Source organism: Epinephelus lanceolatus, chromosome 8 (genome assembly GCF_041903045.1).
Source record: "Epinephelus lanceolatus isolate andai-2023 chromosome 8, ASM4190304v1, whole genome shotgun sequence".
Classification (NCBI taxonomy): domain Eukaryota; kingdom Metazoa; phylum Chordata; class Actinopteri; order Perciformes; family Serranidae; genus Epinephelus; species Epinephelus lanceolatus.
Window position 1 is genome coordinate 11,511,787 of NC_135741.1, and position 14,819 is coordinate 11,526,605.

The following is a 14,819-nucleotide window of genomic DNA, read 5'->3' on the forward strand; positions in this document are numbered from 1 at the left end:
AACATGACATGAAATAAAAACTAGCTGAAATATTACAAACTGCTCCTAAAAAATCTGCCCTGAAAATATGATTATTTTACTGTCCTGTTTTTAATATAAATACAAAAGCAGAGAGAGAAATATTTAATTTGATTACTTACCCTCTGCTGACCGTCACTGTGTGAGTTTCTATCTGCAGCCTGTGTTAATAACCGATTCCTAAATGTCTGGACTTGAGTTGTAAAATTCTTAAGACAGCTCATCCTTTGAAGTCAGGAGGAATCACGCCACATGCCAACATTCAATTACAATTTTCCACTGCATGTATCCCACAACAGTAGCTCTCTCCACACACAAACACACACTTGTGCTCTGTCCCACCTGTTTGACACTGATATCTGGTTGAACAACTTCTTTATGTCTTTAAAAGGGAGGAGCTGTTATCCAGCCCATATGCTCGTATTCACAGTATGAATGAATGAACTGGCTGTTTAACTCATTATTATTATGTACACTCACAGGCCACTTTATTAGGTACACCTGTTCAACTGCTCGTTAACACAAATAGCTAATCATCCAATCACTTGGCAGCAACTCAATGCATTTAGGCATGCAGACATGATCAAGACGACTTGCTGAAGTTCAAATGAGCATCAGAATGAGGAAGACAGGTGATTTAAGTGACACCGAACATGGCATGGTTGTTGGTGCCAGACGGGCTGGTCTGAGTATTTCATCAAGTCAGATGGTAGGGTCAGAATTTGGTGTAAGCAACATGAAAGCATGGATCCATCCTGCCTTGTATCAACGGTTCAGGCTGGTGGTGGTGTAATGGTGTGGGGGAGATTTTCTTGGCACACTTTGGGCCCCTTCGTACCAACTGAGCATGGTTTAAACACCACAGCCTACCTGAGTATTGCTGCTGACCGTGTCCATCCCTTTATGACCACAGTGTACCCATCTTCTGATGGCTACTTCCAACAGGGTAACGCACCATGTCACAAAGCTCACATCATCTCAAACTGGTTTCTTGAACATGGCAGGTTGGAACGGACTGAACTCACTCAACACTCATGTCTTTAGTTTGCTGGACTGTTTCTCAGTTACTGATAATGTTAACCATGCAAAATTTGCATTTACATTTCCTTTAGATATGTACACCCTCTTTACTTTTGTATTTATTTCAATATTCACCTGCACTGTCAACCACACATTTGCACTACTATCATATGCATATCTACTGTAGTAACAGCTCTCTATAGTAGTCCTGGGACAAGACTGCTTGTCATTTCACTGCTGTGTTTTTTTATTATGTTTTTATGTATTTTTTTTACCTATTTTTTCTATCCATATGTGTATCTGTGTCTTTGTGTGTGTGTTGTGTTGTAGGAAAAGAGATCACAGTTTTCAGTGGACTATCAGAAAGAAATCACAGATATTCCTGCACTGATCGTCAGTACGGTCTGTTCTGACCTCTTGTGGAACAGCAGTGAAACTTTCCTCCATCAAATGAAGCCTGCTGATCCTGTTCTTCCTGCCTGACACAAGATCAACAAAAAGAAGAATAATCTCAAAGCAATTCCACAAGTTAATGACGTTTATGCAGGCTTATAATATGGACCTGTGATTACATATAAACACCATGTGTTCTGTTCCCTCTGAGGAAATACATGTATCCCTGTAATATAAACTCACTGAGTACCAAACAAGATGCTTTCATCATTCAACCTTTAATGCCGTTCATTAACGTGATCATGACCAGAGATGAAACTTCCACATCCCATTTATGAAAAACACAAAAGAGAACATTTCAAGTCAAAATAACAAGAAAATTAAAGACTTTCAGAGTAAAAATAACCCTTCCTGTTTCTCAACAACAAAAATGTTTGGTCAAATAAACATTTTGTCAAGTAAAAATAAAAAAGAATCAAAAAAAAAACAAAAAAACAAGGGAGCCAAAAAAAAAAAATGAATTATGGCCTCCATCGTGTCATATAACTCAGCTTACTGTCAGTTTAATCACTGTGTGTTTTTGCAGTATTGACACTGGAATTTTTACTTGAGTTTTAAATCTTATAGGTTAAAGTCATGCCTTGACTTCATGAAGAAGACTTAAACACGTTTAACAACAGCAAAATTTAACCTCTCTTTATAAACTCTCACACAACTCCTGCAGTGTAATCCAAGTCTGATTTATCCAGTCATATGCTCGGTACTTCCCAAATGCGTCTGACCTTGAAGAGAGCACAGGTAACTTTCACGTTCAGCGAACAGTTCAGGGACATAGTTTTGCTGTTGTTACATGTGTCCTTAACCAATCAGTGAATCAATATGTTCGCCATTTTACATGGAGGCCTGTGACAAAAACGTTTGTCATGTTGTAGGTGGAGTATTCCTTTAACACCGTCCTATAAATTGGTGCTCTTAGTTACATTGTCTTTGGCCTGACGGAGTCCATACAGCCATTTAATCACTCTTGCATTTCTCTCAATGACAGAAACACCGTAGGGAACCCGCTCTGCAGCGTTGCCAGCATCCTCCTCATCGTCATCCTCACCCTCTTTACCAGAGCCTGCACACTCAGACCCTGGAGCGCTCACACTACGGAAACGGGCCATGGAAACAATGTCAGAACTAGATCCAGTCAGCTGGTGCAGGTCTGCAGGGTCCAAACCACACAGGTTGAAAAAGCGCTCCAGCTCCGTCCCGGCTCGGGAGCAGCGGTCACTCATGTCTGATTTAGAGCGGGTCAGAGAGGGGCGCTTCCTGGAGCTGGTGGAGGACAAACGGGTGATCGCTGGGGAGGGAGGAGGGAAAACAGGGAGGTTGGAGGCAGGTGAAGAAGGGACAGGAGGTTCAGCTGGACTGGAGGGAAGTTCGTCGGGTTTAGGTGCAGCAACGACAGGTTTCAGAGGAGAAGGGCGCGGTGTAGTTCTGGTGTGGAAGAGATGCAGGTGTGAAGTTGCTGGGCGGAGTGGAAACTGGGGGTGAAGAGGTATCGGCTGAAGGGGCTGTCGCATGTACTGAGGTGGTCTGCAGGGCGTTCTCGCAGGGCTGGCCTGAGGCATGACGTCCACTCTGCGTACAGTCCCTGCAGCTGGACCTCCAGGAGACCCGGGACTCTCTACTCGGGCAGGTCCAGAGGCTTTTAATCTCACCTTAGCTGGACTGGACCAGTCAGGACGAGGAGGAGGACACGGTCTCTCCTTTTTCTGTGGCGCCCCCAAAGGTGTGGGGCGAGGAGAGCTGTGTGAAGTGACAGCACCATCAGGAGTGTCACTGTCCCCTGAGTTCACAGTCACTGAATCATTCACACCACTTATCAGGTTACTCAGATGCTCCAAGTCCAGCTGGACACCCTCCTGCTTCGGTTTTGTTTGGGTCAGTATCTTCCTGGTGGGCCGCAGAGCCGTGCTGGGGTTCAGAAGAGGTTTCCGCACTTCAGGAGGTCTGACCGGCTGCTGTTTAGAAAGAGCCACCTGACTCTTGACATATTTAGCCTTGTCTGCTTCCAGCCTCTCCACCGCACTCTGCTTCGGTCTGCCTGCTGCTGTCTTGAATTGCTGGTAAAAGTCTGGCCCCACTGGACCCTTGGGCCGCAAGCGAGGGGGCGTAGCAGCTGCAGCAGTCCTCGCCGGCTGCCTCGCTGGGTGTTGAGTTTCCCAAGGCATGGTTGTAAGTCGTACCTGTCCTTGTGCACTTCCTGTTTACAACTTTTTTCTCACAGCCTTTTCTTCTCACCTTGAAATAAATCTCCTGTGTGCTGCCTCATGATCAGCTCCAAGAGACGTAAGCTCAGCATCTCAGTTGAACTCCAGACATTTGGATGTCCTGTGGAAGAGAGACACGTCACTCAGGAGGCAGACAACTCAATACAGAACTCAGATTAACAACCAATAAAACATTTACCTTACAAGCGTCTTCTTCAGACACTTTTAAGACTCTAACACACACAGGATGCAGCCAACCCCACAAAGACACCTACACCCATAAACCCTCCCCTGTCTTTAAAACCGCAGCCAATCACCCGCTTGAAGCCGTCTCCATCTTACAAGTTCATTGGCTGCTGGCACCGACGGATCTGAACAATTACACTCAGTCATCCATCTCTCCGCAGACACATACACAATAAAACTGACACTTCATTTTCAGTCAGTAGAAGGCCTGTGAAAAGAGTGGCACAAGTGTGTGTGTGTGTGTCGGGGAGGTGCATCAGGACAGCTGTCAACAAGCTATTGTCTGGAGGCAATACAGAGCAGATCACACACACACCAACAGCTGCTATGGGAACAATGGCTCCTCATCTTTAAATAAAGCAGCCAGTTGCCAGGGTTTGTAGCGGGCTACTTCATCAACTACCAGCCGCTGTAGGTTAAGTAAAGTCACAACAAAGAGGCTGAACTAAGCATCTCTGTTTGTGTCCAGTGTTAAAGGGCAACTTTGGTATTTTTCAACCTGGTTTTCCCATGTTTTCGTGTCTAAGTGACATATGGAGACAACAGTTTTTGGAATTTGTCCAGTAATGAGTGAGAGGGCAGCAAGGAAACAAGCTCAAATGTATGTTAACGGGCAACTGTGCACCGTGAATGTATGTCCACTAAGTGTTTGTTTTTACCACTGACAGGTTCACATTATTATTTTAAGTTATAGAAAGGATCCCTACGGTGATAGACCTTTTGGTTAAAGGCTACCATTCTTTATCTTTAACCGGGAACAGCCTTGAAATCGCTATCGCCAAACCCATCAGACGCTAATTAAATATACAATAATTTTATCATCGTAAAAGACACTTCATTCAAAGTCGACGAATAAATAAATAAATAAATAAATAAATAAAAACCTCACAAAACCCATCTTGGTTAATTTTTCCACTGTTCTAACACTCACCAGCTCTAGTTTGGTTGAAATAATTCTTTAAATTCACCCAGTTTTAAGGATCAAGTGTATGCAAGCTTTTTAAACACTGGAAAACCCGTTAAAAAAAGGCGATAGACTATTTTCCCACTGTAAGTGTACCAGAGCCGTGTACTCAGCTCTGCAGTCGACGAGTATACCTTTCTCTTTTTCTTCTCTGGTATGTTGCATTCAGCATCATGGACGGGCCAGAAAACAGCTTAGTAAAGTGAGGAGGTATAGCTGCAGCAGATAGATGACTTGCCCACCATTCCTAAGTTGGCATTTAGCTAGCTATGACGCGTCAGGTTAAAAGAGCTACAGTTGAGGATAGGGTCAGGGTTACATCTCGATAAAGTTGTTTACTCCATTGTTTGGCCCCATTTTTGTTTACTACAACTTTGTGTTGTAGCAGGGTTCAGATAACCATTGCATTGATGGGTGTGTCTCATACTGGTGGTGAGTGCGGTTTGTCAGGGTGTGTGTAAGGCCACAAACAGAATGTGTCTGCAGCGATGGATGTCTCTAGTAAACAGCAGAAAGCCGCATGGAGGCCTGGAGGTGGTTACTTATGTTTTACATCTCTTAGTAATTCAGTCTGTCCTTCAAACTTAAAGCTGACCACCTTTTTTAATGAGCACTGCTTGGACAGAGACGGATGGTATTTTTTGGCTGCCCGTCATTGCATTGCACCAGCAAAGGGCTAAAATTTGTGCGGCCACCATCGGAATCATCGGAACTTGAGACATGACTACCATGGATGTATTATGAGAACTGGATACAGCATTGAAAGCAGGGCCCCGTACATTCCTATGAGAGTTGCTCAGTGGTGCATGAAGCCATAATGGTTTAACTGGCGAGTGTAGAAGTAGCAGGATGATCCTAAGATTACTGGACCTACTTCCGCACTGTGCAGCCCATAGAGCATACGCACTAGAGACTTACGCCAGCCAAGTGTGACAGAGCGGCTAACTTCCACTAGCTGAATGGGTAACTTCCAGTTTAGAGCTCCGCTAACTTGAATGGTGACAAAATGATTTAATCACGCAGCTCTTCTTGACTTTCAAAGTGTTATCAGACCGAATGGATCAAATCACGATCGTGGAATAAGTCATTTCGCTCAAAGATTTTATTCACGCATCTCTTTCATAATGTCAGTCAATGGGATAAAGTCTTTCTGGGACAGGGGGCGTCATGTAATGGAACCCGGAACTTGCAGTACTACGGTTAGGCAACTACAAAAAAAGGCTTCAGAGCCCAGCGCACTTCCTGGTCACCTGGTGACTACAGGAGTCAACTGCCCTGTGAGTGAATGCTGACTGTAACCTTCACCAATGAAGACAACAGCCAGATGTTAGCAGGTTTTAGTGTTTTGGTTTTTTTGTCCAGTGGGGAAGCAGCTTTAGATATATAAATATGCTGGCTCTACACATGCTACAAATCATGTTTATTTAAATGGAGTCTGGTGAGTTTGCCAATAGAGATTTTGGCACAGTTTCTGGTTGAACAAAAAGAATCTTACTTTTAAGAAAAAGGTCTATCTCTGAGCTTGTCAGTGGCAAAAACAACCACTTTTAATGGACGTAAATTGGCGTAGCACAAATGCCCTGAGTGGTTAGATTGCAGTCTGTTTGGCTGCTGCCAGCTGCTGTGCTTTCGCCCCATACTGAAGTCATTTCAAAATTAGTTGATTCTATTAGTCACTTATAGACATCAAACATGGGAAAATGGGCCCAGGTTTAGAAATAAATACCAATGTTACCCTTTAAGCCTCAAACTGTGTTGGAGTCCATAATAATGAACTTGGTGAATGCAAGCACTAGTATACACTTAAGATACCATGTGCGTTTGAAATAGTCGGCATCGGCCAGTCACATTCTCCACATATTTGCCATTCCAGTCTGAGCCGGGCCAAACTCCTGCTGATAGAGCCGTGAGACTTTCTGTATCTCCAATCTTTACCTGAAGTCTCCCCTACTTCACAAAAACAAAGTGCACCACCAGTGAGGACACCCAGCAGTGTGATATATATGGTTAAAAGGCAACAGGCTGGTGTGTGACAAAGCACAGAGGAATGTCAAGAGTTGAGTCAGACAAGCCAAAATAGAGCCACTAATTTAAAGTTTCTGGGTCAAGTGCCAGCAAGTTGAGCCACTGAAGGTAAATGACAAACATGGAGCGAAGCAGGAAGACTGATGACACAGAGACACAAAGAGAGGCAGGTAAACAACAGAAAAAATGTCCCACATGTACTCAAGGCCTCCACCAAGTCTTGTCCTGACAAGCTCAGCTTTGCCTGTATGAAGGTGTGGGTTAGCTGCTGAGTTTTATCTTACAGTCTGGTATTTCTACAGAAAACTCACCTTGACAGTCCCTGCTGATCTCCTGAACCCTTCCTGGGTTTCTAGTTTGAGTCCAGCGTACACACAGTGATGTCCTGCTGAGGTGAATCTGTGTGAAAGCGTTGGTGAGGACTAACCAGCTCAAGACAAACCTGTTTGACAACTCATGTGTGCGCCTCCTGAGCCCACCCCTTCCTCCTGATTGGTCCAATCTGTCGCCAACAAGGATACAAACCAACTTCTCTTTAGTCACGTGACCCTGCTATTGTTACATGCTGCTGGTTATGTGATAAGGACTTTCTGTTTGCTGGTATCATAGTTGATCTGCACTGCTGACACACTTACAGCTGGTCAAAGGTTGGATGTTGAGTTATGTGTAAAGTGTGGAGGTAAAGAAGTACACAGCAAGACAAACAGTTTAGACAAATTTAATGTCAACGTAAAGTTGTCTCACAAAGTCAGAGAAACAGAAGTTCTAATCTTTTCTTTTTGCCCGAAATAAAACAAAAAAGAACAGCGACCTACACCAAGGATATAAAAATAAATGACCTTAAAGTCATACAAGTGTTTTTTGATTAAAGACATGAATATATACAAATGTTGCAGTATTTTGTTTGGACACAGAAACAAAATTAAAGGTAAAGTTCACCCCAAAATCAAAACACATATTTTTTACTCTTACCTGTCATGCTATTTATCAGTCTACACTGTTTTGGTGCTATCGAGTGTTGGAGATATCTGCCTTCTCTCCAATATAATAAAACTAGATGGCACTCAGCTTGTGGTGCTCAAAACGCTAGAAAACACATTTGAAAAGCTCAACAGCAATGTCTCTTACTAGGAATCATGACCAAGGGTCTAATTTATAAAACAGTGTGTAGTGTGATCCATATTAAAAATATACGTAGGAACAAAAGCCAAAAACAGCATGCATCAAAAAATATTTAAAAAAATCTACAATCAGGCTTCCACTTCACCATCTGTGTCACCACTTTCACGTCCCCAAAGTATTCGTAAGCATGGGTCAAAGTTTCTCCCATCAAGTCTGTTTTTATAGATCCCAACTTTTCCGTGGGAAGTGGCAAACGGCTCTTTCAGGCCTCGTTAAATACGTATGCAATGTAAGCATAAATGAGACCCCTGGTCACTCAAGATAATCCAATGATCTTGTTGTGAGCAGTTTCATGTAGGAAATATTTTCTTTCTTCTGAACTATACCCGCTAACTCTATCACTGCACTAAGGGAAGCGTGCATCTCCTGCTAGCTCACCTAACACCACTGAGCTAGCTAACATTACAGCTCAGCTGAGGAGGACGCCATTGATGTTTAGATCTCGCACTTTCAGGTAGAGCTGCAATGATTCATCAATTAGGTGTCAACTATTTATTCAATTGGCAACTAATCAATTCATCAGTTTGTGTAATTTTTTAAAGAAAAAATGTCCAAATCCTCAGATTCCAGCTACTTTTGTGTGAACATTTTCTGGTTTCTTTACTCTTATATGACAGTAAACTGAATATCTTTGGGCTGTGGATGAAACAAGACATTTGAGGACATCATCTTGGAATTTGGGAAACACTGATAGACATTTTTCACCATTTTCTGACACTTTATAAACCAAACAACTAATCGATTAATTGAGAAAATAATCAACAGATTAATCGGCAGTAGCTCACTCCATAGGGACTTGGGTTGGGAACTGAAGGTCGCCTGTTCAAGTCCCCGTCCGGACCAAAAAAATATGGAGCGTGGACTGGTAGCTGGAGAGGTGCCAGTTCACCTCCTGGGCACTGCTGAGGTGCCCCTGAGCAAGGCAACAAACCCCCCACCCGCTCGGAGCGCCTGTCATGGGCAGCCCACTCTGACATCTCTCCACTTAGTGCATGTATAGGTCCAGTTTGTGCATGTGTGTGTTCGGACCTGTGTGTAATTGACAAACAGAGTGAAAAAAAAAATTGAATTTCCCCTCGGGGATTAATAAAGTATATATATATATAAAAAAAAAAAAATTAAAATTAAAATTTAAAAAAAGATCGTTATTTGCAGCCCTGCTGTCACAAGCACCAAAATACATTTTGAAAACTCAACATCAATGTCTCTTTCCAGAAATCATGACCCAGTTACTCAAGATAAATCCACAGACCTTGTTGTGAGCAGTTTCATGCAGGAACTATTTTCTTTCTACCCAACTACACCCGCCAACTGTATCACTGCACAGGAGGAAGCGTGCATCTACTGCTACCTTACCTAGCACTACTGAGCTAAAGTTACAGCTCAGCCAAGGACACCAATTATGTTTTCATCTCACGCTGTCATGAGCCTCTTGTCCATGAGTAGACACATGCTTCTTTCTGCATGGGGATAAGGCTGGCGGGTGTAGTTCAGTAGAAAGATTTTCAAATGTTTTTTTTTGGCACTCTGAACACAACAAGCCAAGTGCCATCTAGTTCCATTATATTGGAGAGAAGGCAGACATCTCTACGGCTGATATCTCCAACATTCGGCAACTCACACCAAAACAATCTAGACTGATAAACAGCACTACAAGAGTGAAAATATATATTTTTGATTTTGGGGTGAACTGTCCCTTTAACCTCTAAAAATGTACTCATATTTTCCTCTGTGTGATACTTTGACAGTAATATTTTGGCCATTCAGTTTTCATAACTGTAATATATTACAGCTGTATAAAAATTGCACATAAGAGCACATAAAGATGGTTACAGTGGAGTTAAACATAAGATATATTTAATATTCCTGTTCCAAACCACGATGGAGGAATGAGCTGTCAGTTCCTGGTCATACATGCTACTGAAAGTTTGCATATGTAAATCAAGGTGATGTTAAAGAGCCTTTCACTTCAGGGTCACGGCAGGTTGTGTTCAAATAAACTGCGACACAGGTGTGAGTCCTCGTTTGGATGTTACAACAATAATCACTCCACATTCATCACTTATTCACACGGTTCATACACTCACATTTTTACACTGTAACATGTCAATACCGTGAAGCTAAACGTAGTGACTTCTCTGAGGTTCATTGTGCTTCTGTTGCTGTAGTGTGTCAGGAACAATGGCTGTGTGTTGAACTCTATGTCACCATCATGAAACTGATAAACAGCTTGAATACCAGAGTAATGAAGGACCATCAGTTCTTCTTGTGCACCATAATTTAGAAAATAGCATGCTATGTTTTGATGTTGGGGGTTAGGAGATAGCACAGTTTTTATCTTTGTCCTTTGCACCAAGGCTGTGAGCTCTCCTCCGCCGTATGCTGCCCCTCAGTCCCCTGTCTCTCTGCACCTCCCTCTCCTCCTCCTCCTCTCTGTCTTTGCTCGCCTCAGGTTGCTGCTTCCTGAGCTGCGGAGGAAGAGGAATAGGCTGTCCCAGGAAGAAGCCCTCTTCTTCTGAGTCTGAGGATGAAGAGCACGTGGAGCAGGAGTCTTCGTGTTTGTAGTGGCCCAGCTGGAGGGTCAGTGAGGAGGTGTTGGCGGAGCCCCGGCTGTCCCTGTCTTTCTCGCCTCTCCAGTCCAGGGTGTCCAGCCGAGGACGGTCGGACCGCGAGCGTCGGGAGCGCCCCTCTGCTCCCGGGTGGAGAATGGGGTCGGAGGGGATACGGCAACGGCTCCACCCTCGCCGCAGGCTACGCTGGTGGTAAGAGGATCCATCTGGGTGGAAACAGACATTGTCAAAGAATTAATTTCTTTCAGTTAATATTCTCCTCTTTCGAAGTCATTAAACAACAACACAAGTTCTACAAATGTATGAAGCACAAAAACAGGTCAAGAGAGCAGACAACAAAATACAAATAATACCAGGCAGAACTAGTAAACAACCATTATAGAAGGCAAATTAGTCACAGCAATTAATGTGTATTTAAAAGCTAAAGAAAAAAGGTGGGTCTTGAGCTGAGTGACTCAGTAGAGGGGGAAAATCTTATATCAGACACGTCCAAAGTCCAGCCCGGCTCAGACAGATTTTAAATGACCTGTGGCTTGTCTTTCAAAATACACTATATGTGACCTGCTTTACAATATTGGTTAATCAAGCAAGTTTACTCTGCATTTTTTTTCTCCAGTTTTTCCACTCATGGCAGGACTATAAATCAGTTTGTTGTCAAGCAGCAAGTAGGAACTACGTGGGCAGAACTAGTGTGTTTTTATAGAGATGATAAACAAACAAAGGAAGAAAGAAGCGTTAAGTCGACAGTGAGGACCACTGCTTTCAGGAACGAAGGAAAGCTGAATACTTTTTCAACGGACGATGAAACTGTTGTGTTTGTTAAATTTGTATGTGATTATTTTAATATCCCCTATAATGTGAGAAGCAGCTGGTCCCCAGGTTTTTTCATACCATTGAACTGGCCCCCACTCAAAAAAGTTTGGACACCCTTGTCTTATGCAATGGGGCAGACTGGGGCCTGAGACTGAGAGGGCGCGGTTGCCCCTGAGTTTCTGCCGAGCTTGAGGGATGACCATAAGTGACTAGTCAGAAAACCTGAGTGACCTGGGTGGGGTGTGGGGAGTTTAAAGGTCAGATAAGTAAAAGGGAGCCAATCTCTAAGGTGCTTTTAAACGCATAATAAAGTCTTAATATGAACTCTAACACTGACAGGGAGCCAGCAGAGGGAGGCGAGTGCAGGGGAAATATGCTCACATTTACAGGAACTACTTAACAACCTCGCAGCAGTGTTCTGCACATATTGCAGACATGAGAGTGAAGACTGACTGACTCCCATAGCAAGCGGTCATAAAAGCATGGTTTACATTTTTACAATTTTGGAATAATAAAAACAGGGTTTCACTTTCGCTAAGGCTCACAGCTGGAAAAAGCTGCCTCTTCTAGACTCAGGCATCAAGCTTAAATGCAGAAGCAAAAATTATCCCAAGTTTTTTTGCATATGATTTTACAGAGGATGACAGTGGGCAAAGTCTGGGCTGAGTCCCGGTGGATTCAAAGAGAACCACTTTTGTTTTCAGCTCATTTAGCATCAAATAGTTTTGGGACATTCGGTCTTTAATGACCTGGGGACAGTGAAACAGGAGCTACGAAGACCGAAGGCTGGGGCTTTTTAGTTGGAGATATAGGTGGGTATCATCCACCAAACAACAGAAAGAGATGCTGTACTTCCTAATGAGGGGACCCAGTGGGAGCATAAAGAGAGTCGAGACGAGACGAGACAAGATAAGATAAGAGAAGAGGTGCATAAACAGCGCCCTGAGGAACCAATGAGGTAAAGGGGGCTGAGGAGGAAGAAGAAGCACTTCCCCACATTAACAGAGACATTTATATTTCCCAGATATGACTTGAACCATTGGCCCAAGACAAATTTCCCACTCTGTAGGACAATAAAGTTAATCTTGATCTTGGTTTTAGTGCTGTTTCCTGGATCCCAGCCCATTGTTTAAGTCCAGTAAGTTAATGATCGCCTGTATTAAATGCCACGCAAAGGTCTACAAGTATCAGAATAGCACGGTCCCCACTGTCAGCTGCTGCTAGCAAGTCACTGTGAACTTTTGAAAGAGCAAATTCAGTGCTATGTTGCTTCCTAAAACTAGACTGAAAAGCTTTGAATATTTTGTTCTTGCCTAAAAAGGAATGACATTGTTGGTAAACTCTTTTTCTAGTCTTTTGGATAAAAACTGGAGCTTGGAAACGAGTCTAAATGGAATAAGGAATGGCTGAACCACTGCGTGCTTAAAGCAAGAGGGAAAACAACCTGTAGAAAGACAACAATACATAAGAGACAGGATGCTGCGGCCCACAGTATCAAACACCTTATTTAGTAGGAGTGATGTTGTGGACTCAGAAAGCCTTTTCTTACCCAGCAGATCCATCTGTGGAGGGATGCCTTTCTGCAGATGTAACCTGCTTCCGAAACCTCCCTCCACCTCGTCCTCCTGCTGATTCTCCTCGCCCTCTCGCAACCCCTCCTCATTCTCGTCTTCATCCTCGTCCTCGTCGACAGAGTAGCTGCTGCTGATTGGCTCTCTGAAGCTGACCCTCGCTGTGCCACTTCGAGTCAGCGGGGGCGGAGAGTCAGAGGGTCTGTCTTCAGGCTGGGGGAGGTTTTGGGGTGGGGGTGAGTCCTGGGGCATCAGGTCACGAGACTTGAGGGGCAGAGGAGGTGGTAGGATGGAGGGGTTGTTGGGCGAGAGGGGAGGCGAGTCAGGTGAAATGAGGTGGGAGTTTTTCTGAGGAGGAAACACTGCAGAGAGAAAATCAGGAGATTATAAAGTTATAAAATATTGACACCATGTTTGTCTGTGTAAGTGTGTGAAGCATCAGCAATTTCTGATACCTTGCATAACTTGATTCGTCCTTTCCACCCAGTTCCTACAGTCTTTGGCAGTAGAGGTTCCTCTTGAATTCAGACCAGTCAGTCCAGTATTTCCATTGAGCTCTCCACCAGCAGGAGGTTTGACGCCAGAGTCCCCTGGCAGTAAACTGTAATGTGGAAGATCGCTGGGCCAAGATGGACCTAAGCCATTTCCTAGATGGATGTGGGGGAGAGGTGAGTAGGAGCCTCTTGGATGAGGATGACCACTGGGTGAAGGAAGTCCGTTTTGAACTGGAGCAGTGCAGTGGACTCCTGAGAGAAGCAGAGTGAATAGATGTGTGAGAATAATCTCTTACAGGGTCATTTCTCAGCAGTGTGACCTACATAACATGTGGGTATGACACCAGTATACCATCATCACCTCTGTTTCCCACTGCAGTGTGAATGCAGTCTTTTGCAGGAGTTATAGGAGCAGTGATGCCCTCTGGTGGCTGCAACGGAGAACCGCACTGTGGCTGCTGCTGTTTCCCTGCTGTCTCACAGCGTCTGTGCTGAGGCGGTTTGCTCTGCAGCGCAGAGTCACAGGAGTCGGAGTTGTTGGGGTCCTCACCCAGCGAGCAGGGCCTGGAGCAGAAGATGAGCCCCGCTCGAGGGAGGAAGGGACGTCCCAGCAGGGGGAGTCGACAGCGGGCGCAGCAGAAACACGACTCCACGGCGTGCCAGTGCTGACCCTCATATGTCATCTGGCCCTGATCAATACCTGAGAGGAAATGATTTAATGATTGCGTGTCTATCTCTATTATCTAGTCTATGTATACAGCATGTATACAGTATGTACGTGGGGTATCAAACACAAACAAATATAAATGTTAATGCATAAGTATAAGTGACACATCATACACATCAACACTGTTTAGCCACTTTTAAGGACGTAATAACTGGGATAAATATAGCATTTATAGCATCTGTGAGATTAAAGCCAATAACTCCAACACTCAGCAAATAACACCCAATCAATCTAGACTGATAAAAAGCACCACAGATAAGACAGAAATCTGTACAGAAACCCAGTCAATAAGTTCCTTTAAACTTAGCTCAGTACCTATGTGTTCTCCGCAGGTATCGCAGTACTCTGCATACAGGGACTCGTAGCAGGAGCAGCAGTACGGTCGACTCTCTCTCATGATGTAACGCTGACCGCCCAGCGCGGCCTCGCACTCAAAACAACAGAAGTGCTTCATGTGCCAGTATCTCCCTTCTGCCTCTGTACATTCATCTGCCAGAATAATCTAGGATTGAGACACAGCAGCAAAAGAGAGGAGGGA

At 44.0% G+C, this 14,819-nt stretch overlaps 2 protein-coding genes across 4 annotated transcripts in view; both read right to left on the bottom strand.

Annotated features, from left to right (window-relative positions):
* Positions 1-1,690: 1,690 nt before the first annotated feature.
* Positions 1,691-7,389, bottom strand: fam110a (family with sequence similarity 110 member A). The gene is made up of 2 exons (XM_033628097.2): positions 7,236-7,389; positions 1,691-3,810 (listed from the first exon to the last, which is right to left on the bottom strand). The coding sequence occupies exon 2, from the start codon at positions 3,648-3,650 to the stop codon at positions 2,388-2,390; it is 1,263 nt and encodes a 420-aa protein (XP_033483988.1). The 5' UTR covers positions 3,651-3,810; positions 7,236-7,389; the 3' UTR covers positions 1,691-2,387.
* A 237-nt stretch (positions 7,390-7,626) lies between these two features.
* Positions 7,627-14,819, bottom strand: part of prickle3 (prickle homolog 3) — a 31,899-nt gene continuing 24,706 nt past the window's right edge. For all 3 annotated transcript variants that reach the window (XM_033628239.2, XM_078169831.1, XM_033628240.2), the window contains 5 exons: positions 14,597-14,783; positions 13,916-14,254; positions 13,516-13,806; positions 13,039-13,422; positions 7,627-10,882 (listed from right to left, as the gene is read on the bottom strand). In XM_033628239.2, the coding sequence (XP_033484130.2) occupies positions 10,422-10,882; positions 13,039-13,422; positions 13,516-13,806; positions 13,916-14,254; positions 14,597-14,783 (1,662 nt within the window). In that variant the 3' untranslated portion in view covers positions 7,627-10,421. The remainder of the gene's footprint in view (positions 10,883-13,038; positions 13,423-13,515; positions 13,807-13,915; positions 14,255-14,596; positions 14,784-14,819) is intronic.

Coding starts and splice junctions, on each gene's coding strand:
- fam110a (XM_033628097.2), bottom strand. CDS start 3,650: ATGCCTTGGGAAACTCAACACCCAGCGAGGCAGCCGGCGAGGACTGCT.